Source organism: Misgurnus anguillicaudatus, chromosome 19, assembly GCF_027580225.2.
Source record: "Misgurnus anguillicaudatus chromosome 19, ASM2758022v2, whole genome shotgun sequence".
Classification (NCBI taxonomy): Eukaryota; Metazoa; Chordata; class Actinopteri; order Cypriniformes; family Cobitidae; genus Misgurnus; species Misgurnus anguillicaudatus.
Window position 1 is genome coordinate 15,472,051 of NC_073355.2, and position 16,274 is coordinate 15,488,324.

The 16,274-nt window shown below is 38.2% G+C and overlaps 1 protein-coding gene across 3 annotated transcripts in view; it reads right to left on the minus strand.

Annotated features, from left to right (window-relative positions):
* mrtfbb (myocardin related transcription factor Bb) overlaps positions 1-16,274 on the minus strand; it is a 50,924-nt gene that overhangs the window by 11,062 nt on the left and 23,588 nt on the right. For all 3 annotated transcript variants that reach the window (XM_055189548.2, XM_055189542.2, XM_055189552.2), the window contains 7 exons: positions 10,363-10,428; positions 8,734-8,789; positions 8,429-8,504; positions 6,608-6,769; positions 6,298-6,467; positions 5,972-6,082; positions 390-637 (listed from right to left, as the gene is read on the minus strand). In XM_055189548.2, coding sequence (XP_055045523.2) covers positions 390-637; positions 5,972-6,082; positions 6,298-6,467; positions 6,608-6,769; positions 8,429-8,504; positions 8,734-8,789; positions 10,363-10,428 — 889 coding nt within the window. The remainder of the gene's footprint in view (positions 1-389; positions 638-5,971; positions 6,083-6,297; positions 6,468-6,607; positions 6,770-8,428; positions 8,505-8,733; positions 8,790-10,362; positions 10,429-16,274) is intronic.

The following is a 16,274-nucleotide window of genomic DNA, read 5'->3' on the forward strand; positions in this document are numbered from 1 at the left end:
TAACTAGCTTTATAAGTAGAAGTATATAATACTGGAACGCAACATTTCACATTGCAATGAACCCTCGAGGACTATCATTGTAACATGATGTTCAAACAATTTCAGTTTTTGAAGTGTAGACAACTTGCGCAACTGCATTGCATGGTCATTGCCAGTACGAAAAAAAAATAGATGTATAAGAGACTGATACGGTCCTGGTCGTATTATGGCGCTCAAAGAAAAACAGCCATATTATATCGAGCAGTTTTATGCAATAAAAATAAATGGAAGTGCTATATGCAATGGTTTCTATGTGGTTAAAACAACACAGCATGCTTATGTTAAAACACTGGCGCCTGAGTCTTATAAAAGGGGTCTTTTGGAAACTTTATTAGAAATGTGACACATACTTGAGGGGCGCCGGCAAAATTGCCTGGTAATTGTAGTGCTGTTGCTGTTGGCTGATGATCTGCAGTTGCAGGAACTGCTGCTGTTGTTGAAGGAGCCTGGCATACGCCGAGTCCATGGGAGCTTCATTGGGTTCTTGCTTCTGGTCAGGCGGGATGTACTGGTGATACTTCAGCCTCCTAACTCTGGGTTTAGGTTCTCTGCTCTTCTTGCTGCGACTCTTCTCGCCGGCCGGTTTGGGCTGGCTTTGCTGCATGGAAAGAGGTACACAGGGTGAGTCGAGATCATGAGGAAATCCCACAACGAACTAGAGCCAACACTTTGCCGGTGCCAACACCAGCCTATTTAGTTTGTGATTGAAATCATGGGAGTCTCCTACAGAGCAGGAGGATTATGGGAGTCTCCTGAAATGAGGTATCAGCACTCTGACAAAACCACAAGGTGAGAGATTTGTAGACAGGAGCGTAAGTATGCAACTGTGAATAGGTGGGACATGCTCGTACGTCTACCTAAAATGACAGGAAGAGGAAACAGGATGTGGAGAGGACATGACCCTCATTGTTTGAAAACACAGAGTGACAGGATACATGTGAAAATGGTTTGGCTTCTGAGGAAGGGAGTTGAAAGCTATAAGGATGTAATAACACCATTTCAAGATGGCTTATGTACGAACAGATTCCCCAAGTTCACACCCTTCTCCGCAAGCTCCAATGGGAGAGACCAGCAGTGACCTTCTGCCATGAAGTAAAAATGTGGAGTATGCTTTGAAGGCATGGATTATGATAAATGCACAAGCTATTGCCAGACCCCCGTTTTAGTATTCAGTGCAAGTATTTCATTTGACCTCTGTCTGAACACAGAAGGCACTGCTTGCATATTTAACTTTGCATCTGCTGCTCTTTTAAACTCTGTGGCCTAAGACACCCTTAACAGTTGTTCTGAACAAGCGGTTTAAAAAGACAAAGCACAGCTCGATCTGGTGCTTTCCGTCTGTGCACTGTGTTAAGTCAGCAGTACCAATACTACAATTGTTTAAGCAGGTTTATGCAGGTTATAGCTGGTGGATCATGTAGGCATACTGTACATATCAAGGTATACATTTTTGCACTTTAAATTGATTCGTAATGCTCTACCATTTGAGATACAGGAATACATAGACTGCATTTACACAGTTCCAATTTGTTGACTATATCAGATTTTTTTTGACATTTTTGAAGACCAGCTTACATTTTTTAAAAATGACCTGTATCTACATTTACACTATACACTTGGCAAATCAATACAGGATAGATGTAACCCGAAAAACTTTAAGCCACAAAGCAAGTAAAAATGGTGCGTTCACTGCAAAAAATGATTTTCAAGAAAAAAATATCGTAGTATTTTTGTTTTGTTTTCAGTAAAAATATCTAAAAATTATTAAATTAAAGGTGCAGTGTGTAAATTTTAGCGGCATCTAGTGGTGAGGCTGCGAATTGCAACCAATGGCTCAGTCCACTGTTGACCCCTCACTTTTGAAACGCATAGACAAGCTACGGTAGCCACCACCGGAAAAACATCTCATTGTCGGAGACAACTTAGTTAAAAATGTTTGTCCGTTAAGGGCTTCTGTAGAAACACAGCAGCACAAAATGGCGACTTCCACGTAGGGCAGTGCTTCTCAATTATTTTCTGGCACGCCCCCCCTAGGAAGAGGTAAACATTTCGCGCCCCCCCCAACTCTCCGCCAAGACTGTAAATAGTATAATTTGTCTATAAAATTACACATCTGCAAAACATTGTATCCTTATTAACATTGAGAAAACACAAAAAGAAAACACAAAAAAATAAATATTGATCAACTTACAACAAAGAATAACTTTATTAACATTGTTTTTTAGTCTGTAACAGAAAAGACTTAAAATGCATCAATTTGCCTGAAATAAAAAAATCAATCCTTATTTAAAGTATAATATTTTTTGACCATTTGATACTGAAAAATTAAACTAAATATAATCAATAAATAATAATTAAAAACACGAGCGGCTTATCAGCGTGATTGGGGTGTAATATCTTTAAAAATCACTTCCTGAAAAAGTATTTTCCCCGGGGTCTCGCGCGCCCCCCCTGGTGTCGCTTCGAGCCCCCCCTGGGGGTCCCGCCCCACTATTTGAGAAGCACTGACGTAGGGGGACCCTCGGTGTATGTAGATAAAAACGTCTCATTCTTAGGTAATAAAACATAACGGTTCATTATAAAAAGGTCTTTATACACCCCTGAAAATATAGTTTTGTATATTATTTTGCATTTCTGTCAAGAGATCCTTCTAAATATTACACACTGCACCTTTAAGACGCTTTTTCTTGATGAGCAAAACGATCCAAAAAAATAAGTCTAGTTTTTAGACCAAAAAAATATCAAATTTAAGTGATTTTGTACATAAAACAAGCAAAAAAATCTGCCAATGGGGTAAGCAAAAAATCTTGAATATTTTTCTTAAACACTAAATGCACAAAAAAATTGCTTACCCCATTGGCAGATTTTTTTGCTTATTTTATGCACAAAATCACCTAAATTTGATATTTTTCGTCTAAAAACTAGACATGTTTTCTTGGGTTGTTTTGCTCATCAAGGAGGAGCATCTTAATTTAAGAGTTTTTTTAGATCTTTTGACTGAAAACAAGACAAAAATACTAAGAAAATGTTTTATTTAAAATCATTTTTTGCAGTGTACACATTGGGTGCAGCCTAAATAATTAAAAAAGATTTATATACAAGATTATATTGCGTTATTCTGTATAATCTGTGTATTTCTGTTTTTATCATGGGGGCTGTTGAATTCTTCATTCTGATTGTTGACAAACGTCCTAAGGGTGTGCAGCATTTTTAGTAAACGCACACCTATTAAGTAGTTCCAGGTCTGTCGATCGCATTTCAGTTCCATATCACTACGCAAAGTTTATTTTTATTAATTATTTATATTTTATTTTCAACAAATAAAGCATAAATATTTGTGTGGTAGTAAAATAAATAAATAAATTAAAAAGAAAAATAATAATAATAAAATGAATAAAATTAAAAAAGAAAATAAATACAATAAATAAACATTGATTGCCTGATTGTTCAGTTTTGTTTTTGCTTCATTCCTGATAATATAAACCTAGATCAAATAATTACATGAAGTACTGAAGAAAAAGTACTGTTCACATATACAATATTCAGGGTTCCCACACCTTAGTAAACTTCAAATCCAAGGACCTTTCAAGGACTTTCCAGGTCCAATACCCTCAAATTTAAGGACTAAATGTGGGGACACAATTCAAGTGAGAGCAAGGTTACATCATGTTACCTTTAAAGATGCATTGTTACAGTTCCCTTTCAAGGGAACATGTGCTGCGTCGCTGCGGTGACACTTTGGGGACGCCTCCAAGGGTAAGTGCGTCTGAATGTGTAAATCAAATTCAACCAATGGCGAGGCTTAATGACAAAGACAGGGTGAGGAGTCAGGAAGTATATCACTATCTGAAATATTGCCAAAGACGGTGTTACAGGGATGCAGGAAGTATGGCAAGGGAGACGCAGCATCTCGTTCCCTTCTCAGGGAACAGCAGTTACATACGTAACCAGAGACGTTTTTATGTGTCAAACACAACTATGCAAAAAAGCATTTTGGTATGAATCAATATTCGCATACAGAAGATATAAGCATTTAAAGAGAACAGTTTAGCACATGTGCTTAAAGTCTAGAATTTTTATGATATTATCCTACACTACACAGGGAATATGGATTTTTTTACAGAAAACTTATTGCATAAAATAGATTCAAACACTTTCAATGACCTGTATCTATGTATGTATATTTTCAAAAACCTGATTTTTTTCTCCCAGATTCACAAACTTTCAAGGATTTCAAGGACCCGTGAGAACCCTGAGTACTTCAGCATTACCACACAATTTTTTTCTCCATTGCACAATTGAAAAGAGTTATGTCTTCATAATTGGTGTCCACCTGACGTCATTTGCCACTGTCACTTTTTTAATGACGTACAACTCGCCTTGACAGAAGAATATCCTAACCTAGTTCTCGGTTTACATGGCAGGCACAAATGCACATATCCAACCCATATCCAATTTATTTCAACATATGAATTCAGATATTCTCAAATGGGTTTCAGGCCTTATTTATGTGACTTTTCCTGCTTACATGCAGGTCATTTCCTATCTGTACCACATGGGAGGAAAAAATTGGAATTGACTCACTTGAACTCTTGTAGTGTAAATGTGGCAATAGTTAAGCAGACCACAGCATTCAAAACATATGCTGGGTGTAAGTAACATGGGCACAACTTTTTTTTTAATCTAAAAAGATTTATGGGCAGTTTCCAGAACATGTTTTATCCTAGTCCTAGACTAAAATGCATATTTGAGCTCACTACATTTAAAAACAGCCTGTATCTTAACATATATCAGTACCATCGTTTGGTCTCAAGATGCACTCCAGGTTTGTTTTTTGTAAGATTTGTTTGTAAAAACTACTTAACTGTCCTAATACAACTAAGGGCCTTGTCCTATACAATTTAAACCCTATCCGGGGAAACTGCCCCTTAAAAATTACGTTCAAAACATTTCTATTACACTAAGCCTATTCTACTCTGACAATAATGTAGATGTAATGTATAACCCCATTCACACAGCACTTTGGTCACAGAAAATTTCTGTAAAATTGGCAGAGAGGCTTCTGTGTGAACACAAATGCATCCCGTAAATATTCTGGCATCACTTCCAAAAGGCGACCTAGTAACATTGCCTTAACATACACGGAAAGCATTCTGTGTGAACAAGATGCACAAACAATGTCGTGTCAACGTGTCATCGCAACCAGAAGTTCAGCTCTTTGACACTGAGATTTAAATGCAAATAAACATTCACGACAAGAAATGTCGGCAAACTGGACTAAAGCTGAAAGCCATTCACCAGTATGACAGGACAGCGCATCACATGCTCCTTATGATCTTGTCATAAACTAAAATACATGTGCATGGTTTCTTGAGAAAGAAGTCACGAATAATTAGCAAACTTAAGGCGCTGTGGCAGAAATATGTCACATGTCTTAACAGGATCTTTGTGGTATGTGTGTGAATGCACGCACAGATTCCAGAAAATCATTAGCAGTGTGAACGAACCAAAAAATTAAACAATCTCGGACAAATCCTAGACGCATTTTCGTGTATATTCCGTAATCTGTGTGTTAAAAGGGCTTAGAGAATACATTTGAATAAGGGGTGAGTTTGAGTTCTTGTTTCTTGAATGAATGACTGTGTTTGCATAATCTGTGTAGGCAAAAAACTACTTCATCAGTTCATGCCCAGTCCTGTGAAATTCTGCGAATCACATCAACATGGTCAGAAAAAGGAAATGTTTTGTAAGTTATTTTTAAGATTTCATTCTCAGCTTGTCTGTTCCTCAGCCTGATGAACTTTATTATCTAGCTGGACTTGCTATATTGAGAAATCATCTGGTAATGCAGTGAGTCACTGACCGCTATCTATGTAGAGAAAATAAACACTGGCAGGAAATGACATCACTGTGATAGCAGCACATGGTTTACCTTCACGAGGGTGGGTCCGGGCTTAGTGGGAGCTGCAGCAGTGATCGTCTTTTCACGACTGTTTGCTTGATCTTCTACTGATGTTCTGGTTAGGTTTGTAGGTGGACACAACTGAGATAAAATAAGATGAAGAGCCATATGACCACGAGGTTAAGTAGTTAAGTACAGATCTAACGCAAGTATCCGGATAACTCCCAGAGAACAAACTGACATCATAGTTCATAGCTGTTGATAAAGCATGGTTTGATGAAGTCTGGTAGTTAAGTGTAATCTGTGTTTCATGTAGGATTATTAGTCACTTTACTGGATGTGACCTGATGGCTGACCTGTATGCTGGAGCCAGCTGAAGGCGAAATAGAGGAAATATCAGACATTCTGGCTTCGACGGGGGATGATGCAGAACTTTGAGACTCATGGCTAGCTGGCTGCTCCGGGGAAAGAGCATCACTACTGTCTTCTTCGAATTTATAAACATCCAGCGAGTTCTCATCATTGTCTACGGTGCCAAAAAGACAAAACAAAAAACCAAACAAGACAAAACAAAAACAAAGATTGCCATTAAGTCATGTGATGTTCATGTCCCTTATTCCAGTAACTGTTATGATTAAGCACGTAGTTTCCTCTTTTTGGGTTTACCAATGATAGCTTTTGTGACAGTGGAGTCGACGGGCAGGATGTTCTTGACCACCAGCTCCATTGGTCCAGGCCTCTGTGCAATCTTCTCATTGAGATCATCAGCCAGACGAGCCCGCTTTAGTTTCATCTGAGTGGCCTGCAAAGAAGGCTCTGCCTGGGTTTCTAAAACATAAAAAATGTCAAATGTCACTAACAAAGGTATAGTAAAATACAATGGGTCTATTTCAGCAAGCATGCGTACCCACAAATTTGTGCGGGAGATATGCGTACAGATGTTTTCACGAACAAATCTTGATTTAACAAAAACGTTTGTATCAAAATTTCTTCTAATAATCACGTAAGCTATATAAAAATAAATAAATAAATAATATTATGTATTTTTTTGTTTATTATATACACATTATCTATACTAATTTTATATACAGAATATTCAGGGTTCCCACACCTTAGTTAACTTTAAATTCAAGGACTTTTCAGGTCCAATATCCTCAAATTAAAGGACTAAATTGGGGACACATTTTAAGTGAGAGCAAGGTTACATCGTGTTACCTTTTAAGATACATTGTTACAGTTCCCTTTCGAGGGAACTTGCGCTGCGTCACTGTGGTGACACTTTGGGGACGCCTCCAGGGGGTAAGAGCGTCTGAATGTGTATATAAAATTTAACCAATGGTGAGGCTTAACGACAAAGACAGGGTGATGCGGGAGCCAGGAAGTATATCGCTTTCTGAAATATTGCTGAAGATGGCATTACAGGGACGCAGGAGTATGGCAAGGGAGACACAGCGTCTCGTTCCCTTCTCAGGGAACAACAGTTACATACGTAACCAGAGACGTTTTTGTGTGTCAAACATAACTATGCAAAAAAAGCATTTTTTCTTCACATACAGAAGATATAAGCATTTAAAGATAACAGTTTAGCACGTGTGCTTAAAAAGTCTAGAATTTTTATGTTATTATCCTACACTACACAGGAAATATGGATTTTTTCCAGAAAACTTCTTGCATAAAATAGTTAAGCACTTTCAATGACCTGTATCTATGTATGTATATTTTCAAAAACTTCCCGAGCCTTGAATTTTTCTCCCAGATTCACAAACTTTCAAGGATTTGAAGGACCCGTGGGAACCCTGAATATTATACATTATTATATAGCCAAATATTTTTTTCTACACATATAGTGACTAATCTTCATGCTTTGCTTTCTCACTTTTTAAATCTCTATGTGAAAGCTTCTGCTAATGCCTAATGTAAACGTTATGTAATGAAGTTCAAACGTCAATCACTTGATCTCCTGTTTGTTTTATTTTAGATACAAAAGTGTGTCTCTGGTGAAGTCATATTAATTAAATGTCTTTGTTATCTTATCCAACACTTCTTTAACATCGGGGGACACATCTGGCTTCTTCCGCCAACAGCAAAACCTCCCAAATTAAAAAATGCAAAGCAAAACAGAATATTACAGATAATAAATATAATCATCATGGATTTCTTTTCAAGCTTTTTTGCTTCGGTGACAAAACGTTTTAAAATTTGCTGTGGAACAGCGCTAGACTGCGGAAAGCCTTTATATGGAGCCTGTGTGGGCGTGTATTATGCAAATTACCAACCTTGTGCACACGGCCAATCATGAAGAACGTAAGAATAAATTCACGTGCTGCTTAGGCGGAAAGGTTTTGTAAGAAGTTCAAATGCGAGTATAAATATAGAAAACATACGCAATTATTAGTAAATGAGACCCAATGTGTAGAAGACTTGAACAGATCTGGCAAAAAAAAATAAAAATAAAAGATCACACCATCCAAATGGTCGGGTACTTGCCTTGTAAGATGTGCATACGGACCAATTCAGCCCGTTTAGGTCTGCTACGGATTTTATGCTTCAAGAAATTCTCAGTCTGTACATGAGGAAAAATGCACAAAGTATGACGTCATATTTCAATATAATATAATTTAGTTATTACAATCACAGCAGAAAATGCCCAAAATCTAGCATTTGCACCGATCTATAACTTCAGCATACTAGTTATTAGATTTATTAGATCACAGATCATCTTCTGACATACTGATCATTCCCTAACCTAGTTCACAAATGAAAAATAAAAAATATTCGTGGTGGAGTCTTACCCTTGCTCTCTCCAGACTTCGGACCTGCTCGTGAAAAACTGCTGGAGTCTTCAATGCTGGAAAAAAAATAAATTCAAAACCCTCATTTAAAAACAAAAACGTGACATGCTATTTTTATTCAATATCTTATCTTTATCAAATACCTCCGAGCAAGTAAAGTGGTTTATACTTGTAATATGATTCATAGAGCTTCATGTACTGCAAGTATGACAGTATGAAACTTCTTAAAACAGCAATATGTCATAGATCTTCTGCTTATAGGAAGTTCACACGCTTGTAGGGCACAACTGAGATTGTCTTGTCATCTTAAAATGAACTAGAAAGTCCGAGACATGACGATAAACACAACATAGGAACAAATTAGCTATGAGTATTTCTGTGGGTGTTAAGCTGTCACGTACGTGTATGGTCAACAGGAAATTTGTTCCACTCATGCACCGCCTGACAAAAGCGTCTTGAGAAGCAAAGCTATATTCTTTGATTAGTCATAAACTCTTAAAATAAAACGTTCCTAAAATGTTTTTGTCAAGCTGCAACAATGTGGATGTTTGTAACAGTAATGCATCTAAAAATGCTTGTTAAGTAGTTAATTTTATGAACTCTGACATTTTTAATATAGCGCCTAAAGGCATATGGTCAATTTTTTACATGTACATGAGAGTCCACGTACAGGTACACGCACCACCTGATTTTTTTAAACACCACTTACATTGAACACATGGTTGCGCATGCACCTAAAGAAGCATGTAGTATGTAACCCAGGAGATGCATTGCATTTTGTTGCAATGCGCATGCATCAAACATCTGTATACACGTACAAATCAACTAAACTATACTTTGCAATGTCGTGCGCTCGACCGTGCCTGTGCATTTCGGGTTTTACAAACTGCAATCTGTAGTGGAAGCTCCGCCTACTGACATCACAGGTTCCCTAAGATTTTAAGCCTGATTTTTTGTGTGAAAATGCACAATACGGATTTAAGATTGAGATTCACCACCGGCGCCAGCCTTAATGATAAAGGGGTGGAAACAGCCTGCTCACCTACTACATTAAGACTATCTGTAAAAGCTCTAATCCTAACATTCATATGAGAAAATAATTGGTCTTTGTGGGAGATTCTGAGCCATTAAGCGTTGACCATTAAGCTTGGTGAGGTAACCACAGATCTTGCTGACTGGAAGCGCAGGCTCAGTCGCTGACTCACTTTTGGACTTTGGACCGTGACATCAGGAGCCTCTACAGTCGGTAAGCACTGAGAGATCAGGACAGGTCCCGCTGTTCCAGACAGACATCAACCACACCATTGTTCTATCTCGTCTTTCTTATCAGCTTATTTCCTCAACAGACACTTTCTTTTATTAGAACTGCCCTCCTTACCGACACTCATAACTTAGTCCATCCCCCCACTACCAAAGCAGCAATCTACAAAGTCATGGTGCCCAGTCTATGTGTTCTAGTTTAGTGAGAGAATGCATTTGTGTTGGGCTTAAATATAAGATATACGTGATGGTAACTTAAGAGTTAATTTAAAGAGACAGTACATTAATAAAAGTCCGCTTTTAGGTAGAAAACTAAACACTGATAGTTGGAATGCAACTGTGTTACTCTTGTGAAGGATTCATACTCACGTGGCATTATGCCTTGGGCTGCGAGCTGCTCGCGGGTGCGCCTCTGCTGTAGTCTTAGCTGCAACACTGTGGAAGTGAGAAACAAAACATGAAAAATTTACCAAATTATGTTTCATGCTTAAGGGTCGGTCACACTACACTAGACTTTTATCATGCGAATATGGGTGGGGAATGCTTTGTAAATATAAGTTCTTTTGCTTCGTTCAATTTTTGTTTTTCAGCAGAGAAAAAGGTAACGCGGTGACGTATCGGTTTTCTACTGGTCACATATCTCCATTTGATAGGAATTCGGAGGTCAGAGTTCACCAGACTTGAACTTTAGTACACAGCAAAATGTGAAATACCGGTTTGCTACTGGTCACATATCTCCACATGATAGGAATTCGGAGGTCAGAGTTCACCAGACTTAACCTGACAAAGATCACTGTGCCGTACACGGCACACCCCCTCCCTCGCACGTGAGGCTGCAAAAATGTTAATGTAACTTTGAAGCATTAAATCTTCAGACTATATCGTCATGCGGCACATCGTTTGAAAGCTTAGACTCTCAGGATTCCATTAAGCGCACACACAAAGCATAATGATTTATAGCACTCATAAAACTGTAATCTAGTTGTTAGTTACCTGAACAGGGCGGCACCGATTTAGGTTATTTACTTACCTTCAAAATCTTCCCTTTATCCGCTTCGGTGAAATTGTCCAAAACAAATTGTTTATAAATCCCCAAAAGTCCAAGGAAATGGAATATCCAAGCCTTTTAATCCAAAACAATTTGTTCGCCTCACAATATTGACGTTTCTGACCGAATTAAATACTGTAAACAATTAGTTCACTATCGGATATTCGTTTGACTCTCACTTTTCATTCACGATTTATAAAGCTACATTCGGGTGTCACATTTATTGTGCAACGTCTGAGGAACAAACATGCCCCCTTGTGGAATTTCAGCCGCTTCATAACAGGCTAAACTTTTTTACGCAGCAAAATGTGAAATATCTTCGCACGAGCTTGTGTTTTCGGTATGACACATTTGCATGCGTATGAATAGAAGTCAATGGAGCGAAAAGTTTAGTGTGACCACCCCTTTAGACAGAATTGGACACAAAACATCCCATGGACAAACTATTCAACCACAGCTAAACAGATTTTTAATCCATTCTGAGTACGATCATTGTCAAAGTGTTCAAAAATTATGGATTCTTCAATTGCTAAATCATAAATAATTGTATATTTGTAATTATACAACAGGGCTATTGAATGCTTCATTCTGATTGGTTGATAAAACGTTTTAAGGTTGTGCATTATTTTTCACCAATCGCACACCTTTGAAGTAGTTCCAGTTCTGTTGACCGCATGACAGTTCCATAGGACTATGCCAAGTTCAACCTGATCTCACAAATTTTCGTGGGATTGTGGCAGAATTATTATGCTAATTTTTCCGTGGCATTCTCACGGATCTCCCATTTCTTTTCCGTGGCATTTTAACGGATTGGTAACCCAGCTGTTTTGACCCATTTCCTCACCACTGTTGCTTCGGTGTAGGGTTAGATTTACATAAAATGACATCCTTACCCAAACCCAACTCTAACCCCAACGCCAGGTGACAATTGTTTTAAAGATTGGAAAATATAAAAGAATAAATCAGAAGAAACTTGTAAAAAACAATACTTAGTGACATACTAACACAAACACCAAATATAACCATAAACCAAAGTGACAATGGTTTAAAAATAGGAAAAAGCAGTTGAGTAACCAATCCGTGAGAATGCCACAGAAAAGAAAGCCCGTGGCAGGGCCACAGAAAAATGTGGAGATCTGTGAGAATGCCACAGAAAAATGGGCAAAAAATTCTGTGACTATCGCACGGAACTTTGTGAGATCATGTTGGCCAAATTTATCTGAACAATGTCTCATGGGGGTGTAAACACCAAACCAAATCAACAATTTGCACAAGTATATTAGATACAAAGTCAATGCAAAGGCAACACAAGCAAACTCGCATGTAGCAATGCTAATGACATGAATTGGGCAGTGCGAATGCCATGAAAAGACATGCTATTCGCCTTAAAAGCGTCTGCGCAAGTTGAAAATATTCTAAAATATAAGTAATCTAGAGCGAGGAACGCAACCCTTGCGCTTGGTGTGTACACAGCATTATGGTGTGGTAACAGTGGTATAAGCATAATAATAACTCTGCTTCGCGTCATACCCGCATTACCAGGTGCATTATTTTTAAATAATTCCACACCCGTCGTAAATCATTAATAAAACTGTCACGATAAGTCTGGAATACTTTAAATAACACAAATTTCAATAGATAACAGGGTATATTCTTGTACTGTATTATCAGTTCATTTTGGTTTGCCTTTTATGAATCACTCAAAAACTAATACTAAAAATACTAATAAATAAACAATGACATGTTTCCTTTAAAGTTATCATAGTTAGATTTCAAAACATTTCAGAGTTGACAGGGTTGAGGGTCAGCCTTAAATTTCTATTCGTTGGAATGTAATAAAAAGTATCAGAAGGGACAAAAGAAGCACTGCAATGACTTTAAAAAACAAACATATAAAAATAGTTGTTTATAAGAGAGAGAGATCAACAACAAGAGCCTCCAGAAGCACATAAGAGCGAAAACAATAAACACTGCAGTGCTCCAATCAACCTCTGGACATGATGTCATCTTAGGAGTTGGCCGAACCGACTCCTTTGCGTGTGTTGTCCATAAAAAGCGAAACGCTTGTGCTTTGCTTCGGATCGGTAAGCAGCGATCCATTAAAAAACCAGAAACATCAAACAGACAGCGAATGCATGAGCGAATAAGTAAAATGTAGGGATTATGTATTACACCTTGGCCAGCACTGTACATTACTGAACTATAATAGTCTGCAGATGCGGCTCTGTGTACAAAGTTATAAACAAACAAGCGTGGACATGTTTGCTCATGAGAATAACAATACTCCCGCAAAAACGTTTAAGGAGGAGCGTGACAGTTCATGGTGACAAACGACATGGCCGGAGCGCTGTACATATTTAGTAGACTAAACCCCCCTGCACCCATCTCCGAGCATAAGCGCTGGGAGCAAAGATTGAATCTGATTGGCTGAAGAATGAGGCCTAGCACACTCGGTCCCATAGAGCTCCCAGGAGAGGGACCACTCTTGCCTGACTCACCCCTGCTAAAATAAACCGAGCCGTTGTGAGAACAAGGCCTGGGAAACAGAAGATTTTGGAAATGGCATGGGGGCGTGAGGGTTCGACAGAACACATCCATTCTCCAGACAGCAGCTGGGTAAAGATTGCGTAGACTAATAGGGGGCTGAGCCGAGCACACGCCGAGTGCCCTCCTAAAACCCAAAACATTCAGAACAGTCTGTACCGGCCCATGTTTTCCAACGTCCCTTTGCGCCAGAGGTTATCTAGTGTGTTTACTTTTAAATAGTTATCTATTACAAATCAACATTTGTGGAAGGATGAAACGTTTTCTTAACAATGTGGTGAATGAAACTTGACGGAGGAGAGACGTTTCATGGATGATGAAAAATACCACAATCATCTTCCCATCAGTACCCGGTACACGACATGCATGGAGTCATCCTGGTGTTTGCCGAGATGATGTCAACCCTGATGTTCACTTGTGAACCCTGACTGAACTTTTCAAGCTCATACACAATCTGTACAATAAACAAAAGCCAGCTCAGATGCCTTCAGCTTTCTCAAGAATCAATCTTAAAATTACAGTTCACTTAAAAATTTCAACTTTGTCCAAATTTATCTTATTCGTGTGTCGTTCCAAACCAGTACTACTTACATTCCTTAGGGGAACACTGAAGGAGATGCTAGGCAAAATAATATTGACACTGACCTTTCATCTCCTTCACAGTAAAAGTAAATAGGCTGTCAGTCAAAATTTGTTATGGTTTTCATGGAAAAACAAATATACAGTTTAGGAATGACAAGCAGGTGCGTCAATATCATCGGGGATTTTATTTTTGAGAAAATTATTGCCCTGGGCTGGGTTTCCCGATAACGACTGAACTTTCTACGAGCTACTTAATGAACATTCGTTGTTCATTTACGTGCGTTTCCCAAAGATGCACGTAAAACGATCGCTCGCAGCTGGGTTTTAAAGCAACACTAAAGAACTCTGGCTCTTTGCTCCCCCTACAGGTTAGAAGCGTAATTGTTCATTACCACTGTCGTCAAATACTGCAGCATAGCTGGCTCTGATTGGATTGTAGGTCTGCCGTAAAGCAAGTTTTTGTAGTTTTCACTCGAACTACAGGACCGCTACCCGACGGTTGGAAACTTCTTTAGTGCGGTTTTGGCCGATAGAGGGCTGCAAAGCGAATGTGAAAGTGCCATTCAACCTGTTTTGTGTGGATGAACCACTGAAACTTTTTTGGAAACGTTATTTTAAGGTAAAAAAAACTCTTTGGTGTTGCTTTAAGTGCTACTTACGAGTCGCTATCCGTTTGTCAAGTGCTGAAATGTCACCAATAGAATGACTCCAATTTGTAGCAGAAGCTTGTTTATGCTAATGATCTTCAGCTGATGTGCACTAATCTTTTTTATAATTTTTCATTATTGTTGAACAACTTTTAAAATGTTTTAATAATTTGTGCATAATGAAATATTCTTTTCAGTATGTAGTTAGGACTCTGCATTTTATATTATAGTTTAGATTATTATTATTATTTTTTTTTATTATATATATTTTAATTTATTATTATAGATTATTGCATTGTACCATAAATATTTATTTGGTTTCTTTAATCAGATGCCATTTCCCTTCAAAACATTTTTTTTACCGTAGATGAATTATAGCAGCAATTAGTAGGAACCATTTATCAATTTGCTAGTACCAACTTTTACAAAAATGGTACCAAATACGTGTTCCTTCTTTATTAATTTATGTTTAGTCATTTATATTAGATTTCTGATTTGAATTTATATTAAAGTAATTTAAACAAATAAACAAAGAAGAACCCAATTAATAAATATACATTTAAAACATTACATTATCGTCATTGCAGGAGTGCAATTCACTGGTTGTCCTGCAGGTGACCTTGTAACTGTCTTACAATGCACTTATGAATTAACGATTACTCCAGAGCACTCGTAGATCTACGATGATTTTTAAGTGCTACTTAAGTTATGAAGCTTTTGGGAAATGGCCTGTATTCTAAGATGATTTGTACGATCGTTTTTACAATCTACTTAGCCTTACCGTGTGTTCACACCAGTCGCCTTTGAGGCGTCAAAATCGTGTCTATCGTGCCTAGTTTGCCGCTTGAACAGTTTGAGTTTACTCGCTTCATTCGCTTGTGAAAGCCGCATGTGAAATTCTAATCATTGAGACATTCGCGTGGAAATTCGCGTCATGGGCTTCTACGACTCCACTCGCTTCCTGTAATCACGTCACTACAAGAGCAAGCTCCTGATTGGTAAACACATCGTGTTTTTCCGCCAAAGTTAAAATTTTTCAACTTGCGCGGCAATGCTCAGTTTGCGCAAACTGGACACGCGAATGAGGCGGAATCACGTCTACCGCAACGCGCTAAATTCCTCATTCGCGCCGCGACACATCCAGACGTGCGTCAACGTGTCTTCACATTGACTTAACATTGAAATCACTCACACTTGACGCCTCTACTGCTGCTGGTGTGAACGCAGCATTACAATGTTGTTGGTAAACCCGGCCCTGGTCAGCATTAACTTTCAATGTAATGGGGAAAAAGTACACTTGTCTCTATTCTTTGACTTCTTCAGTTTAAGAATGACATATGGGTGAATAAATGATTTAATGATTTATATTTTTGGGTGAATTAATGACAGATAGTCCCAATCCTTATTTGCATTCGTTGTAAAAGGTGAAAGGGAAGCGTAAACATTTAAGTTTTTTTGTG